Source organism: Nuphar pumila, chromosome 6 (genome assembly GCF_984573655.1).
Source record: "Nuphar pumila chromosome 6, dmNupPumi1.hap1.1, whole genome shotgun sequence".
In the NCBI taxonomy this organism is placed as follows: domain Eukaryota; kingdom Viridiplantae; phylum Streptophyta; class Magnoliopsida; order Nymphaeales; family Nymphaeaceae; genus Nuphar; species Nuphar pumila.
The window spans coordinates 22,026,635-22,047,701 of NC_143254.1; the positions used below are offsets into that span (position 1 = coordinate 22,026,635).

General features: G+C 37.4%; 2 protein-coding genes and 1 pseudogene across 5 annotated transcripts; 2 read left to right on the plus strand and 1 right to left on the minus strand.

Moving 5' to 3' along the window:
• Positions 1 to 149: 149 nt before the first annotated feature.
• Positions 150 to 5,139, plus strand: LOC149834294 (uncharacterized). Its single transcript, XM_090009336.1, has 5 exons — positions 150 to 177; positions 268 to 710; positions 1,924 to 2,007; positions 4,106 to 4,195; positions 5,128 to 5,139. Exons 1-5 carry the CDS (start codon positions 150 to 152, stop codon positions 5,137 to 5,139), a joined length of 657 nt encoding a protein of 218 aa, XP_089865462.1.
• A 31-nt stretch (positions 5,140 to 5,170) lies between these two features.
• On the plus strand, positions 5,171 to 9,726 carry LOC149834295 (large ribosomal subunit protein eL18y-like; annotated as a pseudogene). Its single transcript, XR_016432758.1, has 3 exons — positions 5,171 to 5,248; positions 6,257 to 6,439; positions 9,454 to 9,726. The product of XR_016432758.1 is annotated as a large ribosomal subunit protein eL18y-like (transcript).
• Positions 9,727 to 12,462: 2,736 nt separating this feature from the next.
• Positions 12,463 to 19,618, minus strand: LOC149834296 (uncharacterized). Of its 3 annotated transcripts, none has more exons than XM_090010057.1 (10): positions 19,439 to 19,618; positions 19,201 to 19,278; positions 18,932 to 18,982; positions 16,808 to 17,888; positions 16,630 to 16,725; positions 16,351 to 16,518; positions 16,104 to 16,169; positions 14,159 to 14,224; positions 14,012 to 14,080; positions 12,463 to 13,469 (listed from the first exon to the last, which is right to left on the minus strand). In XM_090010057.1, exons 4-10 carry the CDS (start codon positions 17,549 to 17,551, stop codon positions 13,056 to 13,058), a joined length of 1,623 nt encoding a protein of 540 aa, XP_089866183.1. In that variant the 5' UTR covers positions 17,552 to 17,888; positions 18,932 to 18,982; positions 19,201 to 19,278; positions 19,439 to 19,618; the 3' UTR covers positions 12,463 to 13,055. The 3 variants fall into 3 exon arrangements, with proteins under 3 accessions (XP_089866183.1, XP_089866180.1, XP_089866181.1); XM_090010054.1 differs by having other exon boundaries at positions 19,201 to 19,281; XM_090010055.1 differs by lacking the exon at positions 19,201 to 19,278.
• Positions 19,619 to 21,067: the final 1,449 nt, after the last annotated feature.

Genomic DNA, 21,067 nt, shown 5'->3' on the forward strand with positions numbered 1-21,067 from the left:
TTCTTGTGCATGGGTTGCATATAAAATCAGTTAGCTTTGTGCATTGTTTGCTTATGGTAGCCATAGAATGTAGATCATGGTATCCATGAGATCATTAGCTCATTTAGGCCGCGCGATCGAGCAGCACATTAGCGATATCAATGGACAAAATGGCGAGAACAGATGAAGAAGCATATGGTAGTTCACTTTTTGAAGAAAAAAAATATACATGTTCATTGATGAGGTGTTGTTTCTTCCTTGTTCTTTTTCTCTGTCTTGCTGTAACAGTAGTTGGAGCAGCTGCAGGCATCATCTTCTTCCTGCTGAAACCCAAGAAGCCGGAATTCTCTTTGCACACGTTGCACTTCGATTCCTATAAGCTAGAAGAATCATCAACCTCTGATCTATACTTTTCTTCTAACCTCTCCCTGAGGCTGAATGCTAGGAACAACAATAAGTTTGGGATAGGATATGATCCATCACGATATAGTATTCTCTATACAGGGATTCCGATAGGAGTTGCTGAGCTTCCAAGTTTTTATCAACCAGAACACAGCGAGAATGTTATTGTGGAAATGCTGGTTCTGTTGGATCGGCTAAACCTTCGTCAAGTGGCTGGTGAAGGTTTTGTGGAGAACTTCACTAACACTAATGGCCTTGTACAGATAAGAATTACAGGAAACATCAAAGCGCATGCGCGGATTTTGCATATCAACTTCCCAAGGTTCAAGGTTTGATGATTTTTATCCCACTCTGCTATTCACAAAAATAGGCACAGATCAACATCTTCATATCATCATTTCCCATTACACACACACACACTCACAGCCAAAGGTGCAGGTTTGGTCCAAACAGGCTTGAACTGGGTTTGGTATGCCATTCCTGATCAGGTTAATTATATGGCAGGATTTGGTTTTAGGTTTATCCATCCAAATCTGAAAAATCCTAAATCAAATTAGTACTAAAATCAGCTCGCACATAATCAAGTAGGGAAAATAGGTACCCGGATTCAAGTTCAGGAAAGGCACTTTCCATTCATGTCTGCGTCCAATTCCAAATCCAATTAGGCCACATCTGGTTATGTAGGATTCAGTAATGCTTACATCATATCCGAATCTGAACCATTTATATCACTATACACACATTCACGCGTATGATGCTAAGTAGGGATGATGATGGATCGGATGTGGGCTAGCTTATGCTTGACCAGCTATTATGTCTGACTTTTAAAGAATGGACCGAATTTTTTATCTGTATATGACAAGTCTCACAGTGAAGTCTCGGATTTGGTTATGGTCTAAGCCCCTGTGGTATTGGATCTGCTGAAATAAATCTACTGGTTTTCATGTGTAAAATGTAAAATGGGTCTGGATCAAAAAAGGTATAGTTGGTTCTAGTCAGACCCTGGACAGAATCAAGTAAACAAATATGGTCAGATCCAGTTTGGACATCGGTTGGAGATCCAACTGATTTGCATCCCTAATGTCAAGTGATAATAGAGCCCCATTTTTTTTCTTATTGATGGAAAAACCCATTTACTGCTAGAAATGTTGCAATCTCAATTTTAACTAGAAGTCATTTTTTTATGCAGCGGACCTGCAAGCTAAGCATGCAGCTCCGTTGCTAATGACCATCCATCTCAACATTTTTCAAGATGGACACCACACCCATCTCGAGAAATGCCAAGCTAGAAACGTTGCCGCATATAATGTGAATACTTTTAACTAATGTATAAATCTTCTCTATTTTTTCACTTTTAAACTTTTTTTTTTTCAATTTTTTGTGATGGTCAAGCTAGGAGATCCCCTTGATGAGAGATTCTTTGGTTAAGAGGGTGCAACCCTAACTGGTCGAGTTATCTTATTCAACAGAAATCTTAGCTCACTAATGCCTTTAATCCATGAGCTTCAAGTAGGATATTATTACAGGCTGTTGTTTGTGCAGGTTGCCGTTGATTGTCTAATATATGTAAGCTATGAGGATGTTGTGTTCAACAAGGGAGTGTATGATTCTTTAAGCAGTACCAAGGTATCAGTTTATTACAGTTGCTGCAAAATATATGGGCTAGTGAAAATGAAAAAGCAACAATTAAGAAAATAAAGGAAAAGGGGGAAAAAGAAAAGAGATCTCATGTGGTTCCAAATATGAAAATATAAAGTAATAGAAGCAGCTTGTAATGGATTTTTGTAGTTGTATCATGTGCCTGCTGCCTTTTCTCAAGTCCTTATTTTCTTTTGTGTTTTCGAATTTTGCAGGCTGCTTCTATGTACTTCCCATCTCTGAGGAAAAAGTGTTCAATTGCATTTGAAGTTTAATTCTACTCAATGGTGTAAATTTGTTAAATACCAAATTACACACTCTCTCTCTCTCTCTCTCTCTCTCTCTGCAACATGTTTAGAGTTCATGAATATGAAGCATCCACTCTGCTAGTTCCATAAAAATGTGTGATGGCGCTTATGAAAGCAGATCCAGTGTTGGGGACAGAACACCTTATATTTATGAATTTACACGTAATAATTTTAGTTATTTTGTCTAATGGTATGGAAGCTTCTATCAATAGCTTGTAACTTTGCTGCTAATTATTAAAATAGGGGCTCGGGTACTGCTCTCCTGATTAAAAAAGGGCGAACACTTGTAAAGTGCTCGCCCCGAAACCCGGAACCACGAGTGCTATCATCCAAAATACAACTGAAAATGATACCTTGACATACTATTGCATTCTAAAAATAAGTCTTGTTAAGTATCAGTTGCCATCTGCAAAGTAATCAAAGTCGGCTTTTCAAAATCCATCACCTTTTTGCTTAATTTGAAATATAAGCCCGACTTTTGTACAACTAGGCAGCAAGACGTGATGGGAACTTGGCTTTTGGGTTTCATGTGTTCTGATGGTTGACCCGTGAATCGTATCATCTCTAAAATTCTTCCGTAACAATGCTGGTCCCAATCCCATGATGAAAATAAGGGGGCGTTTGGCTGACACTCAAAATAAAGCTTCAACCAAGCCCTTGAGCCCACACACTCAACCTAGGCTCGGTCCTAGGGTGATCTATCTCACCAATACCATACCTTTTAAAAAGGGTAAGCTAACAAATCAATACAAGTATAAAAGCCATGTTTAAAGAATTCAATTGGGAACCCATCGACCCCCAAAACTTTATTGTTTAAGATTTCTCAAAATTGCTAGTTTAATTTCATCCACCAAAAACTGCCTATTGAACAAAATGCTCATGCCTTCAGATGGGACTTTGGACCATGACATCCCAAGCCAGGTGTGACTGTCTTGTACTTGGGGATGCAAATGGGTTGGATTGTTGGATAGTGATCAACTTTAAAACAAACTATGAATATGGTTGGCTTTGCATGGGCCGACACCATTGGAAATTTTACAAGTGGATCCGGGTCTTGTACAAATGACATTGACTCAGTCCCAACCCAGATCGGACCACATGTATTTATCGAATTCTAAGTCAGGATCTGACAAGAACTGAAATTGCTTGTACCCAACTCGAACCAGTCATGAATATGGGAAACCTACTGGATGCATACCCCATGTCACTTAGTCACTGACCATGTCGGAAATCCGGGTTGGTTCAAGTTTCGATCTGAACTGGAACTCCAGTGGATTTTCACCCCCATCTCACTCTTGACACCTAGGGATGTGAACGAACCGGATTTTATCCAATATCGATTCTGTTTAGTCGCGTTTGATAAGCCAAAACAATATCTGTTTATAATCAGTTGTAGTTATGGTTTTGATTTTTTGTTACCGAATCCAATAAATAACAGAATTTGACAAACATCCAAATCGTTTACATGTAAAAAAGCAGATTCGGCATGAGCTTGCCGCTATCCGAATCCGTTTAACCAACATCCGATTAGTCGAAATATGGTATTGGCTAAATCCGATCCGAATCCTAACTGTTTACATCCCCACGAGTCACATCGAGTACACGTGGCATTAGTACTTGTGAACAGCAGCCAATAGGATTCTTCTGACTCACGAGTCATTTTTTTCGGTTCCTATCTGTTTCATAAATTGTCTCTTTTTTTTTTGCTGCTTCTCTGGGCTACTGCCTAATCTTGGTAGTTCGTTTCTCTAATGTTGGGGTCGGGTTGGTTGGTGTAGGGTATCGATCTAGTGGCAGGAGGGAAGAGCAAGAAGACTGCTCGCACTGCCCCGAAGTCGCACGATGTCTATGTGAAGCTTCTCGTGAAGGTTAGAATTTTCTATCCTGTGAAATGGTTATTTCATTGAAAGTTCTGAAAATATTACAGGTTGTTTTGCATCAATTATTTTTGGTTCTCTTTTATTTTATTCCCATGATGTTATATGAGTCATATTTGCAGGGTCTCTGGTAACAATGTGTTAATATTGTGTGATTGTAAACGTTAACAATTGTTCCGGTAATGTTGGAGGAATTGGTTAATCCCTCAAAAAGGGTCTTTGGGAAGTATCATATTAAGCACATATAAAAATTGTTTTTTCTTTAGATAATTCTAGCTTTTTTTTTTCAAGTTCTTTTCATATTCTTTAGATAGTTCTAGTTTTTATTGTTTCCATGTTTTTTTTTTTTTTGCTTGTTTTTATTGTACTTGTCTGTCGTTGCTACTTAGTCTGGAAAATTAAAAAGTCTCATCATTCTTCTCCTCTGATTTTCTGTCACAATGTTTTGCAATCGGCTACATCTCTAGTCCATTGATCGGTTTTCAATTGTCCTTTATGCAATATCATTATACAGATTATTTTCTTTTTTCTTTTAAATTTCTTTTGACCAGCTGAAAAGTTTTCTACTTACAACTTTTCAGTTAGTTTTTTAAAAGGTCTTTCTTTGGGTTTAGGGATTCGTCTTGTGTGTGTTATGTTGCATTTGATTTTTTTTATCTAGATATTCTCTTCTTGGAGCTCGGGATTTTAGGCTACTCCTATTCTTTTTATGAAAAAGAAGGTTTGAGTGAAGTATTTAGTGGAATAGTGTTTTTATATGGAAAACATTCAAATTGAATGTGTATATTTCTATATGATTAGCATTCTTGTCAGTATTTTCTTTTCCAATTTTATGGTTTATGCGGTCAAGCTTCTCTAAAAAGTTGTGTCCAACATCATAATCTTTTTTTCTTTTTTTCTCTTTATTTTCTTCATCTTTACAGGTTCCTGGTTAGGAGGGCAGGAAGTGGCTTCAATGCTGTCATACTGAAGAGGCTGTTCATGAGCAAGGTCAACAGGCCACTACTCTCGCTGAGAAGATTGATTCTATTCATGAAAGGAAAGGTGGGGATCCTCAACTTGTTTGCTGTTTTATATGTTTTTGCTCCTCTTTTGCACATTCAATGCATTTGCACTCTTCTAATTTTATCCACTTAAAACAGGTTGGTTCTCTTGAATATATGGGTTATTCTAGCACAAAGTTACCAGAAGCTTTATGGATAGGTGGGAAGAGCGCTTCCCAGAAACTCGCTTCGGAAGCATGATACTCTTCCCTTCCGAAACTTGATGAGAATATCGATTCTCCCACATTTCTCCTATGCTTCCCACATGTTTCTTCCTGCTTCCTATGTGCTTAACTTACACTTCTTTTCATGTTTTTTATGTACTTCCTTTCATGCTTCCCGCTTATTTTTCATGTATTTTCTCTAAATTGATAACTGTTATTTTTAGATTTTGAGAAGAATTTAATTCTTATGCCACAAAATCATGAAATTTTAGAATAGTCATTTTTATGTTACCTTTTATTTCCTTCCTGTTGGATTATTAACTCGCTTCCCATTTGATCACATATAATTTATTTTATTCTTATTTTGCTTTCAAATTGATTCCTGGCTTCTTGCTTCCTATAAATTTTAAAATATGTCACTCCTTGTTTCCGCTTCTAGTTTTGTTTCCTGCTTCCGCTTCCTAGTCCGGTAACCTTGTTCTTGCAAGGATGAATTCTTTTCAGTAGAATGTACTATGGTTTTTCTTTGTTTATTCCATGATGATACATGATTCCTTTTCAAGTTTACTGGTTTTTGCTTACAAGTTTTATTATTTTGGATCATATTGATGTAAAATCTCAATATTTTTTTTATTGGAGAATGGAGAGAAGCTTCTGGCCATTTTGTTGTTTCAATTACTGTATGGATTAAATTGTGTAGCTTTTTACTCATCCATTAGAAATTAAAGTTTCCATAATACATGTTTTTTTGTGAACTTGTAGGTATTCTGTCAATTTAGGTGCTGCTGTTTATTTAGTAACGTTCTTTTTCTAAAGAAGAAAGCAATGTTTTGATCATTTTGCAGGAAGACAAGATTGCAGTTGTTGTTGGTTGCATTACTGATGATACTTGAGTTTATGAGGTTCCTTCACTGAAAGTGGCTGCATTAAGGTTTACAGAAACTGCAAGGCCGAGGATTGTGAATGCAGGGGGTGAATGCCTCACATTTGATCAGCTTGCTCTTAGGGCACCAATTGGCCAAAATATGGTATGTGAAGTTTGTCAAATTGTCCATCAGACATGCTTCTCATTGTGCCCATTTGACTGTTTGATTTCTTCCTTCACAAGATTGAAGGAAAATTTAGTTTGTGTATTCACTAATCCAGTTATTTTTGTTGTATTCTAGATAAGATATGTAATAAAATAAATTCCAAGAACACCAGGATTTTATTTCTTATTGTTGGGAGGACTTGGGGAACATATGAAGGTGCTAAAATTTTCATAGGGAAAATTTGATTTTTCTATCATATGAAAAGCATGTGATGCATGGCTGAGAACAGTTTCACAGCCATCTCTTAGGTGCAGAGATTTTATGTATGTATGGATGTGAGGATCATACAAAAGTGTGAACATTTTCCGTGGAACATGGGAAGGTTTTGTTTGTCGTGTTTCATACAGAGATTTTTTTTATCTTTTTCCCACTTCCAGATGTGACCTTAATGCTGTCGACAGTGTGTGTGTGCGTGCATGTGAGTGTTTTGGAGGAGGGATATATTTGATACTGCTGATATGATAATATTATACTTCTAGTCGGCCCTGTTCAAAAAGTCAATAGTTTGTTTTTTCTTATTCTGAAGCTGTTGCTATGTTTTTCACTGTTTCCTAGATAACATGTTTTGTGTCAAATTATTTCAATGAGTACCTGATTTTTGTTTTGTGATTTTTATATTTTTAAGAACTTTGTGAATCATAAAAAATCCTAATTTAACACATTTTCCACTAAATAAATGTAGCACCCCCATATATGGGGTCCGATCTACAAAGTATGCCAAGAAAATAATGAATGGCTAATAGGGTTGACTAGATAGTATGATACTCGGTAGTACCAAATAACCCTGCACACAAATATATAAATGTATCTATGCATTAGTTAGGGCATTTAATATGTAACAACTAACAAAGTGGCTTCTTTTGATTTCCCTAATTTTGATTTCTCTAAATGAAAGAAACACAATTTTGATCTTTTATCCTGTTCTGTTACTAAAGGGTAGAGGTAGGATGAAGGAAAGATGGATATGGAGAAAATTCCTCAAATCTTCTGATGGATCTGTGGCCTACATCTTGCTTAAGATGCCTTCTAATGATGGCAGGTTCCATTTCATTGAGATTATTCAAATCAGCACTAGATGATGATTGCATTATATCTGAATAAACTGTTACTATAATTAGGATGACATGATGGTACCCAGATCTGATGACTAATACTTTCATGAAACTATTTTTTTAGGTGCTTGCTTTAGGTGTGGGATCTAGTTTTTGATCTTGCGACATGTCTTAGGCATCAAAGCATGTTTTCATATTATATAATTGAGATAAGGTTGGCATCCAGTTTTCTGACTTGCAGACTACTTGGTGTAAAATGAATGACAAAGTCATGGGTGACCATCATCTGAAGTGTTGGAGAAGCTAATCTTGGATTAACCTATATAGAGGCATCCTATAAAAACGGTTATATTTAAAATAAAACATTTTTCTTACGATTTCAATGGATATATGTCTGCAGTTAGGCATGACATTGGAGTGGATCTAGTAGTCTTCATTCATTGGGTTTCTGCAGGTCATGATCTTCATCTTGGTTTTTTATTACCTGGAAGTCTTTCTGATGCCATGGTGGTGTTGGTCATTTTGTTGCCTCCTATGCAGGGTTTCCAACTACAGACTCTCAAATTTGGAATTAGGCATTGTCCTCATTTGCTAAGAAGCATCATAGAATTCAGCATCATCAATTATTTTAGTAGGCCATTATCAGTTGACAAAATGTCATCGGCTATATTTTGTTAAGGGAGTTTCACATTGTTTTGGGATTACAACTCATTGAAGGTTATTATCTTATTTGGCATGCATCTAATAATGTAAATCAAATTTTCATGGTCCTAGCATACAGCTTTATGTATGGCTCATGTCCCCACATATGATGTGGTTTCAACAAGATATAGGTAGAAAGATACATGGAAAATAGTTTACACCCTATGTCATGTAGGTGTGGGTGCGGATACAGGTGTGGATGCAGTGGTGCAGCACTTCAAAAAACTTGGGTGCGGGGGTGCAGGGAGTATATATATATATATATATATATATATATATATATATATATATATATATATATATATATAAAACTGTACTTGGTTAGGGTTAACTGAATCTACTTTTGGATAGAAATGGACCTGAGTATGGTTGACTTCACCAAACACAAAGGAAGTCGTGTCCAAGTGTCACACTCACATGGGTGCGGGTGCAACGCAGGTGCGATGCCCTGTTAGAAGAGTCCGTGTTACATAGTTTACACCTTATTGAAGGTCATTGTCTCTTTGGACATGCCTCTAATAAAGTAAAGCAAATCTTCATGACCCTAGCATACAGCTTTATATATGCTTTTGTTCCTTGTGTCCCCCAATATGATGGTATTTCAGTAAGATATGAGTAAGAAGAAAGGCTACATGGAAAATAGTTAATCATATTAGGTGACTGATTGATTGAGGGCTAATATTTGGTGCAATAGTGCAGATTTTGAATTATTGGCATGGAAATGCAGGTTTGAGTGCTGAGAGTGGCCATGTCGTACAAAAGGCAGAAAGTGAGGATGATCTTTCTTTCCCTGGAACGTGGGATTCTGCTGGGTCTTTCCTTCTTTCCCTCTTTTTTTTCCCCATAATTAAGAGAGTTTAAGTGTTATCCTTTTTTTATTAGGAGAATGATTGACTAGTTTAAGTACTCAAGTGTTTAGAATTATTAATATTCTTTTAAATATGGGACTGCGCTGGTCCTTTTTTTTTTCAAGTAGGAGAATAATTGCTTTGTTAGTTGTTTACAACTACTAATATTCTTTATAGTTTAAACTGTTCTAATGTGTTATGATTGATTAGTTAAAGTGTCTAAGAATTATTAACATTCTTCAAACTTGTTCTAATGTGTTGCATGTGTATTAGTATGTTTCGTGAAGAAATTGACAAAAAAGTAAAATTGTACTTGTTTTACGAACTGGCTTCTGCCTGTCTTTGGCAGGTCCTTCTGAGGGGACTCAAGAAAGCAAGAGAAGCAGTTAAGCACTTCGGAAAAGCACCTGGTGTGCCTCACAGCCATACTAAGCTTTACGTTCGTTCCAAGGGCAGAAAGTTTGAGCGTGCTAGAGGCAGGAGGAACAGCCGTCGCTTTAAAGTCTGATAGTTTCATAAATTCATGTCTCCATTTTCAAATGTGCGTGTTTCCATCATTTTTGGATTGATCCAGTAAATTTTGTTTAGTTTTGGATTAGTAAAATTACCTGGTTACTTTTTACATAGACCTTTCTTTTTTCTTTTTTCCAAAAAAAAAATTGGAACATAAGCATATTCATCTAGTTTTTAACTTATACTTTCCCTTTATTTGTTCTGGCATTTTTAGTTCTTTCACATTCAAGAAGTTTTTCCAAAGCTTCACTTCCCTCTGGAATTTTTGTTTATTTTAGGCCCTGTTTGGATCTATTTTTATTTATCGAGTACATATTATAAATTTAAGCACATTTTATAAAGTAAATCTTACATTTATTTTTAATTAAGTAGCTGTTTGGTTCACCAACTGTTTAAATTATAATGAAGATCAGTGGGTAATGGTGATGGTAGATGGTGGTTGATGATGGTGGTAATGCTGATGAAGGCAATGGCGGTAGTGCTGCTGGTGCTGGTGCTGGTGGTAATGGCGATGGTGTATGGAGGTGGGGTCAATGGTGATGGATGGTGGTGGTGATAATGGTGATGGTTGTCGTAGTGATGGTGGTAATGGTGATGATAGTAATGGTTGTCGTAATGATGGTGGTAATGGTGATGATAGTAAAGATGCTGGTATGGTGGTAGTGGTGATGATGGTTGAAAAGTGGTGGTCTTGACGGGGGTGATGGGTGTGAAATAGAAGAAAATAAGCAGTAAAAAAAAGAGTTCTCTCCATATTTCTGAAATAAAAATATATGAAAATTTATAAAAAGTTAAAAAAATTAAAAGTGAAAAATCCAACCACCAAAACTTGCTATTTAAAATAAACATAAATGGCAAGGAGCAATTTATAAACATAACAGGGGATTTGTTAGTCACCGGAATATTGAATAGATCAGCTGTGATGGCAAACATAGTGGTGATAGAAAAGATCTATTCAAGTGGCTCTGTTTGGAAGCTGGAGATGGGAGATCTGATGGAATTTAACGAGGATTCAATTAATACCGCCTATCCTATTTATCGCTGCAGGTGTTTAGGAACCCTGTTTGGGAGATGAGAATGGTGTTTGAGAGTGAAAAATGGGTTGGAGATGGGTCATTTTTAACAGAATACTGACAAAGATGTAGTTGACAGTTCCAGCCACATCTCCCATTTTCTTTTCCATTTTCATCACCTCTCTCTTCTCATCTCCAACACTGGCTCCCAAACAGAGCCAGATGGGATGGTGTTCAACGTTTTAGATCTAAGAGAGATTAATGAATGCAATTCACTGCAGCCATAGCCCTTAGCGAAGATGACAAGGACAGTGCAAACTGAAAGTTCCATGCATGTCTTGTCAAAACAAGAAATCCCTATAGATTACTAGGAGGATTTGAAGGTTGAATCAAGGGTTTCTCAACGTTGATTTTTGACCTCTTACTTTCATAGGGCGCTAATATCCTTGATCACTGACGTCTTTCAAGGAGGTTTTCTGGATGGCTGGAGGAAAATATTTTGTTTTCTGTCTGTTTTAGTGTCTATTGGCATAAAACACCAGGTCTCCTTATCCCTCGGGGGTACGCTCAGCTTTGACCTTGCGTGACGTTCGTTCTTTCAATTTGGTGATGGTGTGCGGCCCTTAAGTAAGATGAATAGAGCTGTCGTGAGATGAGCAACCAAAGAAAAGTTGATGCTTTGCCAACTTTTAACATCCTACCTGTGGCTGTACTGCAGACAAGGATCATAACAAAAGCGAGCCGGCCTAGTTTTCGGGCCTAACACAGAATGTGCCTCCTAACAAAAAGCTTAGAATTACAGTGATAATGTTATTTCCAAGATATTTTCCATCCTCATTTGTTTGTGCTTCCATGAACAGCATGAAAGATATCCTGGGCATTTTCCCTCTCCACATGCGGATACCAAGACCTACCAGGCACTGGTGCCCTGCAGGCTGCTTGTCCTTTTGGGAGGGGCAGCATCATCGGCCAGCCCATCCCAGGTCATATGTTAACCTGATGGCACCGATTGGGCATAAGTGCTGTGCATGCCATGCTGGGACGCAAAAGCTTCACAGGCAGCGTGCAAATAGCTGGCTCGACACATTGTAACTGTATTTACTGTTCCTAAATGTGTATTGCATGCATATACTGCCTTCTTGAACCATATTTACATCCATATCCAACCCATTTAGCTTTGTTATCTACTTTTGTCTAAAAATGCGTGGACTCAGGTTGAGTTTGACTTGTATGTTGGTGAACCATAGTTGCATCAATTTTCAGTCGGATATTACATGATCTATTGATGCTTCATATGCTTGGAAATGGATTGAATTCCAGCTGTATGGCATTTGTTCTCAGCCCTTCTACAGCCGCGAACACATTAACTTGTGTGAACGGTCATGTGAACTCTCTCTCTCTCTCTCTCTCTCTCTCAATGGGAATGGTTTGTGATGAAAGAATCATGAATTCAAAATTCAGTGGGGTAAAATAGCAGAGGGCAAAACATCCAAGTTCTATCATGGTACTCCAGTTTAACTTCTAGAAAGCAATGCTACCGATTTTGACATTGTTCAAAACTTGAAAAGGATGGTTTATCAGAGTCTAGGAGCAGCATCTACTCTTATTAACAATGCCGTGTCACCATTTATGCATGTTTTATGACCATAATCAGAAGTAAACAACGAGGACAACAGCAATAATACTAATAGTTTTTGCTGTTGTTACAGTTGTTTGTTTTCCAGCAGCAAGTGTGAGATCACTTTGAATATGGTTTTGGGCAGCGAACTGCTGCTGGTTGAGTTTTGGAACTAGCTGATTCTACGGTATAAAGGCAGTTGAGAAGGTCCGAATGAACCAACATAAAATCTATGAAACCATGTAAATAAGCATCTATATACAAACAATTAATAGGAACTACAAAGCTAAAATACCCATTAAGGGGCTCTCCTAGCTATCCCCTTTTAACTGAAATGGAAGCAAACACCCCTCAAGAAAAAAAAATGTTTTTTTGCAAAATAGTCCCTGCCTTATGCTATTTTGCAAATCAGTCCCCCCTTTTGCAAATTAGTTCCTCCCTTCTATGAGAGAGAGAGAGTAACCACTGGAGAACGCTGAAAGAGCGATGGGTGCTAGGTAGGGTTCACACTCAACAATTGGGGGTAATCAACATTTTAGTTTTGTAAGGGTAAAATAGTCATTTTGTGCACCCCTCTAGCCAATGTTTCTCTCTAACTATAGTTAATCTAACGTTTTGCTAACAGGACTGGTTTGCACTAACGTTGTGAAAGGTAGGATGGATTTGCAAAATAGTATAAGGCAAGGACTCTTTTGCAAATCAGTGAAAACGTAGGGATTAATTTGCAAAAAACCCAAGAAAAAGGGAAAGAAGAAACTTCGACATTTGAAAACTTTAAAGGGTAGATAAAACAAATCTGAAGCTTAGTTAGACCTTGGGTTTTGAATCATCTTCCTGACTAGCAGTAGCAGCACCACAGGAACTGTTGGTGGTGCTTTCCTCTCTCTCACACTTGGGCAAGCTGTCTTTCACCAGCCTCTCACTGGCAGAATATGTTTCTCGGTTTCCAATGGCTGAAGATGAATAGTTGAGCATAGACACGTGTCCATTGCTCGTATCAGTTTTAGGTGGCTTGCTTGGATGAGTTTTTCCACCAGAAATGGAAGTGGCTAAAGCAATAGGCATGAGGCAGAGGCCTTTGGTTTGCAAATACTGCATGGCCGAGGTTACATTGGAATCCATGAGCTTTACCACTTCTTGCTCAAATGCTATACTTTCTTGTGATTCATGTAATTCAGTACTCTGGGCCATAGAAGCTGACAGTTGAAGACTGCCGGAACCCTGGAAAGAGAGAAGACGGAAGAAGAAAAAAGACATCAGAAATGCAAATGGAAACAAAACCATAAGCCAGAAACCAGATGATACTTTTTGGCTCCAAACACAGATTACATTAACCTCAACATCTTGTTGTAACTGCACATCTACAAAAACATGCACCATTTACAGCAACAGCAGTATGTGTAAATACGTGTTGCTAAGAAAAATGACTGAATTTATTTTACACTCGGTGAAAAGGAAAAAGGTAAAAGGAGAGCCATGATTTTATCAAATTTCAAATGAAAAAAGAAACGATTTGCATCCCCCTGTAAATATATCATTTATGTTCTGATTGAAAAATACAAACCAGAAACAAATAATTAAAAGCCGGAAAACTTGTAGCTAGTCCGAAACATAGTACATTGTTTTGTTAAGATCAAGAATATTCTATCGTTTATGCAATTATATGAAAAAAGAAAATACGGAAAAAATCTTAAATCACTTCAAACTCCAGACAAAGGTTCAAAAGTTAACAAATTTAAAAGAAAGCCAACAAAATATTGCACCTGGGATTGAGCATCTGTGGTAAGTGGGACAACAGATCCAGCGGCACCCAGTCTGCTCATGCTCAAGACCTGCTTTGCAAAAGCACAAAGTCATCCATGAACTATAACTCGAAACCGAAGCAAAAAGGCCATGCATAAAGTATTAACCTTGACTTGCAACTGAAGAAACTTGACATATTCAATGATCTCATCAAGCATTGATGCCTTGTCATTCTGCAGAAAGGAACATAAAGTGATGAAGGACCAAATATAACATAAAACATCTGGACAAGGGCAAAACAATCACCACTTTGACGATGGAGAAAAGCTTAGAGTTCAGCATAAAAAACATTGCATAGTTAGACAGTAAAACTGAACTACACTGCGTAAAGAGATGGATCTCAGCAATATCTGCCAACTCTGCTTGTGGCAAATATGTGCCCGGTTGATGCATCAAGTTGCCCAAGGTGATTTTAATTGAGGTTCCAGGACTTGTCAGACCACATCATCTAGATTTATTTGAAACTCAAACGTAGGCAACTAATAATTCCAATTAAATGACAACCAAGACAAGAACCAAACAAGCAAAGTATTTCAAAAGCCAAGGCAAACAGCCAAACACTTGAGAGCTATCTCGTGCCTTTGCACATCTGGATGTGTATACACACACACGCTGGAAATCCTGTGCATCAGATTATACACACATGTACCAAACACAAGCACATGGACAAGCATTCATGCATGCATGCACCCACCCACACATCCACACCTGCACCCCAGTATTACTATCAAGATGATATTGGAAAAACAACTTCTCAGGGACTTTAAAACACTTGTTTTTTCTTTGGATAACATTGTGAAAAGCTCAGCAATTTAAAAAATAAATAAATAAATTACTGCAGAATGTCACAATAATGTAGTGATAGTATGGATGTATTGTGAAAATAAAGCTTTTTTAACATTGAATAATAAACATAAAGGAATCTTTGAACAGAAGCACCAGCAACCTCCAAGTGAACCTAAAGTTCTTTTCTCCATTTCCCATTGCCAAATGAACACCGCACAGGAACAACATATCAGCACTTTAAACATAAAGGTCCTGAACAAAGCAGAGTAGCCTGAACATTCTGAAGTTTACATATTATATTATTTCAATCAACCCACAAATAGGAGAAGGCTTGAGATATTCATGATGATGATAATGACAATGACCTTTTTGTTCTTTTCAAGGATATCAAGAGCAAGAACACATATTTTTGCCTCTTTCTTAGAGTTCCCCCTTATACTGAAGAACCGACATAAAATAAAGTGTTCGAATTTAAAAGACCTCTTAGAAATATCCATTTTTGCAGGAAAAGAGAAAAACACGGGAAACTTGTCAATCTTTTAAAGTCAGACTGGCAACCGGGGATGTTAAAATTCAGGCCTTCAAATGCATGCTACATATTATACTCAACAGAATAGATCGATCATAAACACTGTGCTTAATGGCATGTACAGATTATGATCCAAAATCCAAATCTACTACTCGGACCAAGAGTTGTACATAAATAATGCCAACCATAAAACTTTCTCCATAATCTGATGAATGAATGCATTTGGTTTTGATGACTAAGGGTCATGCAGCACAGCCTCAGCCCTTGGATAAGGTTTCAAAGCCATATCAGGGGAACCTGGGATAGCGCGTCTGAATTCATCCAAGTCCATGATAGTATGTAAATCATGATATTTACAGTAAAAAAAGTAACAGAAGTACGGTTGAAGCAGATTTACCAATACCAACCTTATCAGAGTCTGTGCTGATAAAAAAATTATGAAAGACAATTGTTGTAAATAATTCATCATAAGAAAGCATGCCAACCAGTGAGCGGTCTGTTGGGTTAGTCAGCAAAAGAATCAGGTCACTTGGTTGTGTCACTTGATTCTTTTACAAAGAAAACTGAATAACTAAGAAAAGATCAATTCCAAGCCATCATGCATTTAGTCAATTCACCATAATGAACCAAGTCCCTAAACTATTAAGGTTTCCCAGGTTCTGACTAAAACATGACATTATGAAACTTGATCAATAATTGCAGTCAGTCCTATGAGAAAGTTTTGTATCCAAAGATACCTTATTAGAGTTTGGGACAAGTTCTTGTAAATTCTTCATCCTTTCAGTTATTTTTTCCCTCCGAAGCTGCACATCCAAATTATATTTTAATAAATAGATGCTTAAAATAATAATCTTACCCAAGAATAGACCAAACTACCAACTGACTGCCCATAGAAATCAGTCATAATAGGATATGCATCTCACCATGGATAACAAATTTACCATGCTTAAGGGCTTCTCACTCACAACAGGGAAGCACACTTACTCGTTCAGCAATACTGTGTGGATCAGTTGCCTGTCCCCGACGTGCTCTGACACGTGGCCTTACAGCTCCATTGCAGCCACCACTAGTAGCAACTGTAGGTTGTAAATGAGATACAAAGGCAGGGTTTCCACAGTGTTTCACAGAATTTACTTCACCAGACTGTGATAGCTAAGAACAAATAAGATGCAAAAAAAAATATCACAATTAGCAATGAAATAAATGCTGTAAAACCAAACAACCCATGTAAGAAATTAAGATGGCTAAGCAGAAAGTTATTACTTTCTCATGAGGTTGCAACACAACATTTTGTGGCAGAGCCTCTTGCGAGCCAGCAGCAAATGATGGCAACTGAACACTTTGAAGGTCGTTTTTCTCCTGCATTATTAGTTAAACACATTTATACAAAAATAAGATACACGTAAAACAAGAGATATAATGATGGATGGTCATAACTTACAGATATAATTGATATGTTGTCCAATGATGGATGCCTGTTGTCCCCAAGATATCTCTTTCCAAGATCCCCATCAGTTGCAACAAAATCTCCTTGCAAATTAAAACCATCCAGCTTTCCTTGGCCCAAGATTGCAGGGAAAGTGGAATCACCTGCATATGATGTGATCCACGAAGATGGAACTGAAGACATAGAATGGACATCACCAAGTGGTTCTTGATATCCTGACAGTTCACAGCTGTTGCTACCAATAGAGAAGGCCTCAGGCAGTGCACTAACTGATTCCACTGAACCTCCAAGCACAGGAAGAATATGAGACAGACTATGAGGCACTGTAATTTGACTTGCTGTGTTCAACTGGAAACCTAAGGATCTCATCAATGCCCTATACCCAATTCCTGCCTGCAAAGGGAGGCAGTCTTCAAGAGATGTGTCCATGTGCTGAGATTGTTGACCTGACACCACTCGTTTGTCATGGCTGAAGTTTGGATTGCCAGAAACAAGTTGAAAAGAACTACCATCACCTGGAATCCTATTCATTTCTTGAGAGCGCGAGCTCCCAATAATACGACTTGAGGAAACTAAGTTAGTTGCAGGTTTCTCCTCACCTCCTTCATATACGCCAACTGGATCAACAAGGAAGCCACTTGCTTGATCTTTAGGGTTGCCAACACAGGATGGTATTTCTGTTGGATTCATGTCTACCCACTGGGAGGAGGAAAATAAATGATGAAGATAGTCGTCCATAATACTGTAATTATCTGATTCAGAATTCAGACGCTTTCTGTGGCTGAGATTGCAAACTTTAGCTCTTCTGATGAGATTTCAAACAGCAAAGAAACTGGTTCTTGACAAGATAGTATATAGATACTACCAATGTTATGCAACAAAAACAAAATAACTCATGACAAACGATAGGTCAAAGTTATGGAAAATGAGCAGCAGCCTGTTCTTCTTTTAATAGAAACATAACAATTTCCCAAAGTCTCTATGGAAACACCGGGTTTTGGCAATGGAAACTCATGTCACTATGACGTAGCTCCTCTTAATTATCTTCCAGCTCTAAGGAGAATCGATTATCACCCTATCATAACCAAATAAGTTATTAAAATTCCAGCAACTATCACTCAAATGAATAACTATATTAAATACAAATTACATCCAAACATAAAAAATAAAATCTTTCTAACAGTAGTGGATCAGATTGTCCAATACTTTTCTCCACTTGATGGTTAACTGTGAAAAGAATATTAAACTGATACAGGAACAAATTACAGGAGCATATTGTAACAGGTAAATGTCAACCGATTGCCTAAACCACTCAAAATATATTCCCTAATGCTACAATAATTTTCGACTATTCTAACAACATACTCGTGTGATACTTCAAAAGCCACTGTCAAGCAATGCACGGATCAACCTCTTCAACAAAAACCTACAGACAACTTAGAAAGTTCACTAACTTTTTTTTTTCATTTTAATATTGGAAGAAACAGGGGTGACTGACTCAAACAAATACGACCAAAGAACTGGCACTGGCAAGAGTTATCACCGACGCATGACTGCAATATAGTCTCCACAAGCACATTTTGATGAAGAATTTCCTGTGCTAAATGATGGGCCAATGGTGATAATTATAGCTTGAACAGACTTTTAACGATGTGTTTTTATCATTCACACAAAAAAATTTAAGAATTAGCATTGACCACAAAGTCATTGAATAACTCAAGAATCATCAAATTGACATGAAATGTAGTCATAACTCTATTTACTGGTTTCTATTCTTCTTCTTTTCGAGCTTCATACATCATACTACTTCATATATAGGAGAGTTTAACAGCCACTATGATCAAGAAAAGACATTCTCTAATCCATTTTGGGCACGTATTCACCAGGGCAAACACACCCCACTAAGCAAAAAATAGCAAAAGTTTATTTTTTTTCTTCCAGTACAATCAGAATGAACAAAATGAGGATCATGGCAATCAAGAAAAAAAATCAACAAAATCCAAAAAACCATCTTAATTGCTCGAATCAACTCCACTCCATAGCTAATCCCAGAAAGCAAAGGTCAAAACGAAAACACAAACCAAACCCTAAAAAAGAAACACCGATTCAGAACTAAACCTCGCATTCAGCTCCACATCGACCTCATTTACTCTTCCTCCACGCCACACCCTGCACGAAAAGAAGAAACAGTGACCCAGAAAAAAATAAGAAAAAGAAAAAAAAACACCCGCTTTGGCAACAAAAAAATCACAAGAAACGCACGCAAAATAAAGCGCAAAAACGGGCAATGAAAGAAACTCAATCGACTTCAAAGAAACCCAATCAAACCCAATCAAACCCATCTTCTCTTCTCAAAGGCTTAGGGTTTCCGGGGCGAAGAAACGTACAATGGGCACTCCTCCGAAGCTAAGGATCTCTTCCGGAGTCATTTCACGACCCTCCCTTCATTCACGACTCGAAAGGAACTACTAGAATTAGAAGAGAGAGAGAGAGAGACGAATCAAAGATATTAGCATTACGACAGGTTCAACAGACGTTGAAACCGGCAAACAAAACACACAGTACCCAGACCGACAAAGAACACATAAGCCAAAAAAGCACAAAGAGAGAGAGAGAGAGAGTTACGTTCTTCTTCCCACTTTTCTTCGAATTTATGAGGAAGGAAACGGAAGATGCAAAATCAGAGAGAGCTCTCACACACGCCTCACTCGAAATCAGCAGCTGCAGAAGAGAATCCGCATTTAATTAAAATAAAAGAGAAAAAAAATGGGGAAATAAAAATTAAAGATGTTTGAAAGAGAAAAAAAAAAAACAAAAACAAAGTTGGATAACAAAGAAAAACAGTTTCTTTGATGCGAGAGTTTGCTGTTCTTCTTAGGAAAACGCAGGAAAAATGAATTTATTTTTATTTGGATAAATATCCGAATTCCTTTACAAAAGTTGAAGCTGGGGATCTTGGTCATGGACATAGCAAGGGCATGACACTTTAAAGGACCTTTTTACCCTTTGACTCAGAAGGGAGGGTTGTTGGTTCAGGTTTTAGGTCCGTTACTACTAAACCCATTTTAGTAGTGTTGGAATATGTGATGAGACAAATGGTCAGGTGATGTGTGGGGCTCTAATTCCAAACCCCCATAAAGATCCAATCAAAAGCATAGAAGGCTGTCACATAACAATTCCAAACACATCATTTTCCGTGTGTACATTCGTTTTCGAGAAGGATAGAAGGATGTCACATGGATGCTGCTACGCGACACGAATCCGAAATTATTTTCTTAAAAAAATAGAACAAGATGGCGTGGTTTTTACTGTTTTAATCAATGTTGCTTTGTATTGATTTTGAATGGCCATTTTGAGAAACGTTCGATTTAGAATCGAACCTAATCAATCGGAATTGGTTGAGACGTGTGATTCAAAAAAATAATAAGAAATATTTAATACCTCTTAAAATATTTAAAAATAATATTGCTAATTCGCAACAATTCTTGCAAACAATGATTTTAATGTATAAAAATATATTCCTTCCTTGGGGTTATTAAAATTTATTTAATAACAAATTATAAAGTTTCTCCTAGTATATCATGTGTGCCCACATATCGTGCTTTCTTAGACACGAGATCCTATATGGTGTCCTTGTGACATAAATAAAAGGCTAAAGGGTGTCTCATTTTAGTTCAAGTTGGTCAGGCCACACCGAGGGGTCTCAAGTTCAAATCCCACAAAGGCCTTAAAAAAACTGAGGAGTTAATGGTACTGCATTTTATTAGATCGGGTGCACTTAGTACCTATCCTTAATTCTGGATATGTGGATGACCCGAGGTTTATTTTGTATAGAGGTGAACCCGTGACCTGTATTTCTAGAAAAAATCTTCATCATAACAAAAAACATTAGAAGAACACCTTTCTGGGTCGGGTCTGATCGAGGTGGATCCTACCATGGGTTCTGATGATGACTTACACATCCGTGAGCCAAGCTCAAGTTAGGGTTCAGCCTAAATAGGCTGAGCTTGAACGAATCAAAGCAAATTCCTTAGTTTAACTTTTTATGAAATTTTGAAACAAACGCTCAGGTCGTCAGGATAAATACTCAACCGATGACGTGGTATATTTTTACTGGTCCACGTGTCTAGCTCTTTGGATTCATCACTTTAGCTCAACTGTCCTAAAGTTAATCTCTTTTTAATTATTTCTTAATAACGCCAATTTATTATTTCCTTTTCTTTTTCTTTTTTAATGGCAAAAGCCAAAAAATAA

Bases quoted from the DNA above. Each gene is read 5' to 3' on its own strand.
- LOC149834294 (XM_090009336.1), top strand. From the start codon at position 150: ATGGCGAGAACAGATGAAGAAGCATATG. The intron at 711-1,923 runs GTTTGATGATTT...TTGTTTGTGCAG, and splicing joins TCAACTTCCCAAGGTTCAAG to GTTGCCGTTGATTGTCTAAT. The intron at 2,008-4,105 runs GTATCAGTTTAT...TGGTTGGTGTAG, and splicing joins ATTCTTTAAGCAGTACCAAG to GGTATCGATCTAGTGGCAGG.
- LOC149834296 (XM_090010055.1), bottom strand. From the start codon at position 17,551: ATGGACGACTATCTTCATCATTTATTTTCCTCCTCCCAGTGGGTAGAC. The intron at 16,726-16,807 runs GTAAGTTATGAC...CTAATAATGCAG, and splicing joins ACAACATATCAATTATATCT to GAGAAAAACGACCTTCAAAG. The intron at 14,081-14,158 runs GTTAATACTTTA...TTTGCAAAGCAG, and splicing joins TTCTTCAGTTGCAAGTCAAG to GTCTTGAGCATGAGCAGACT.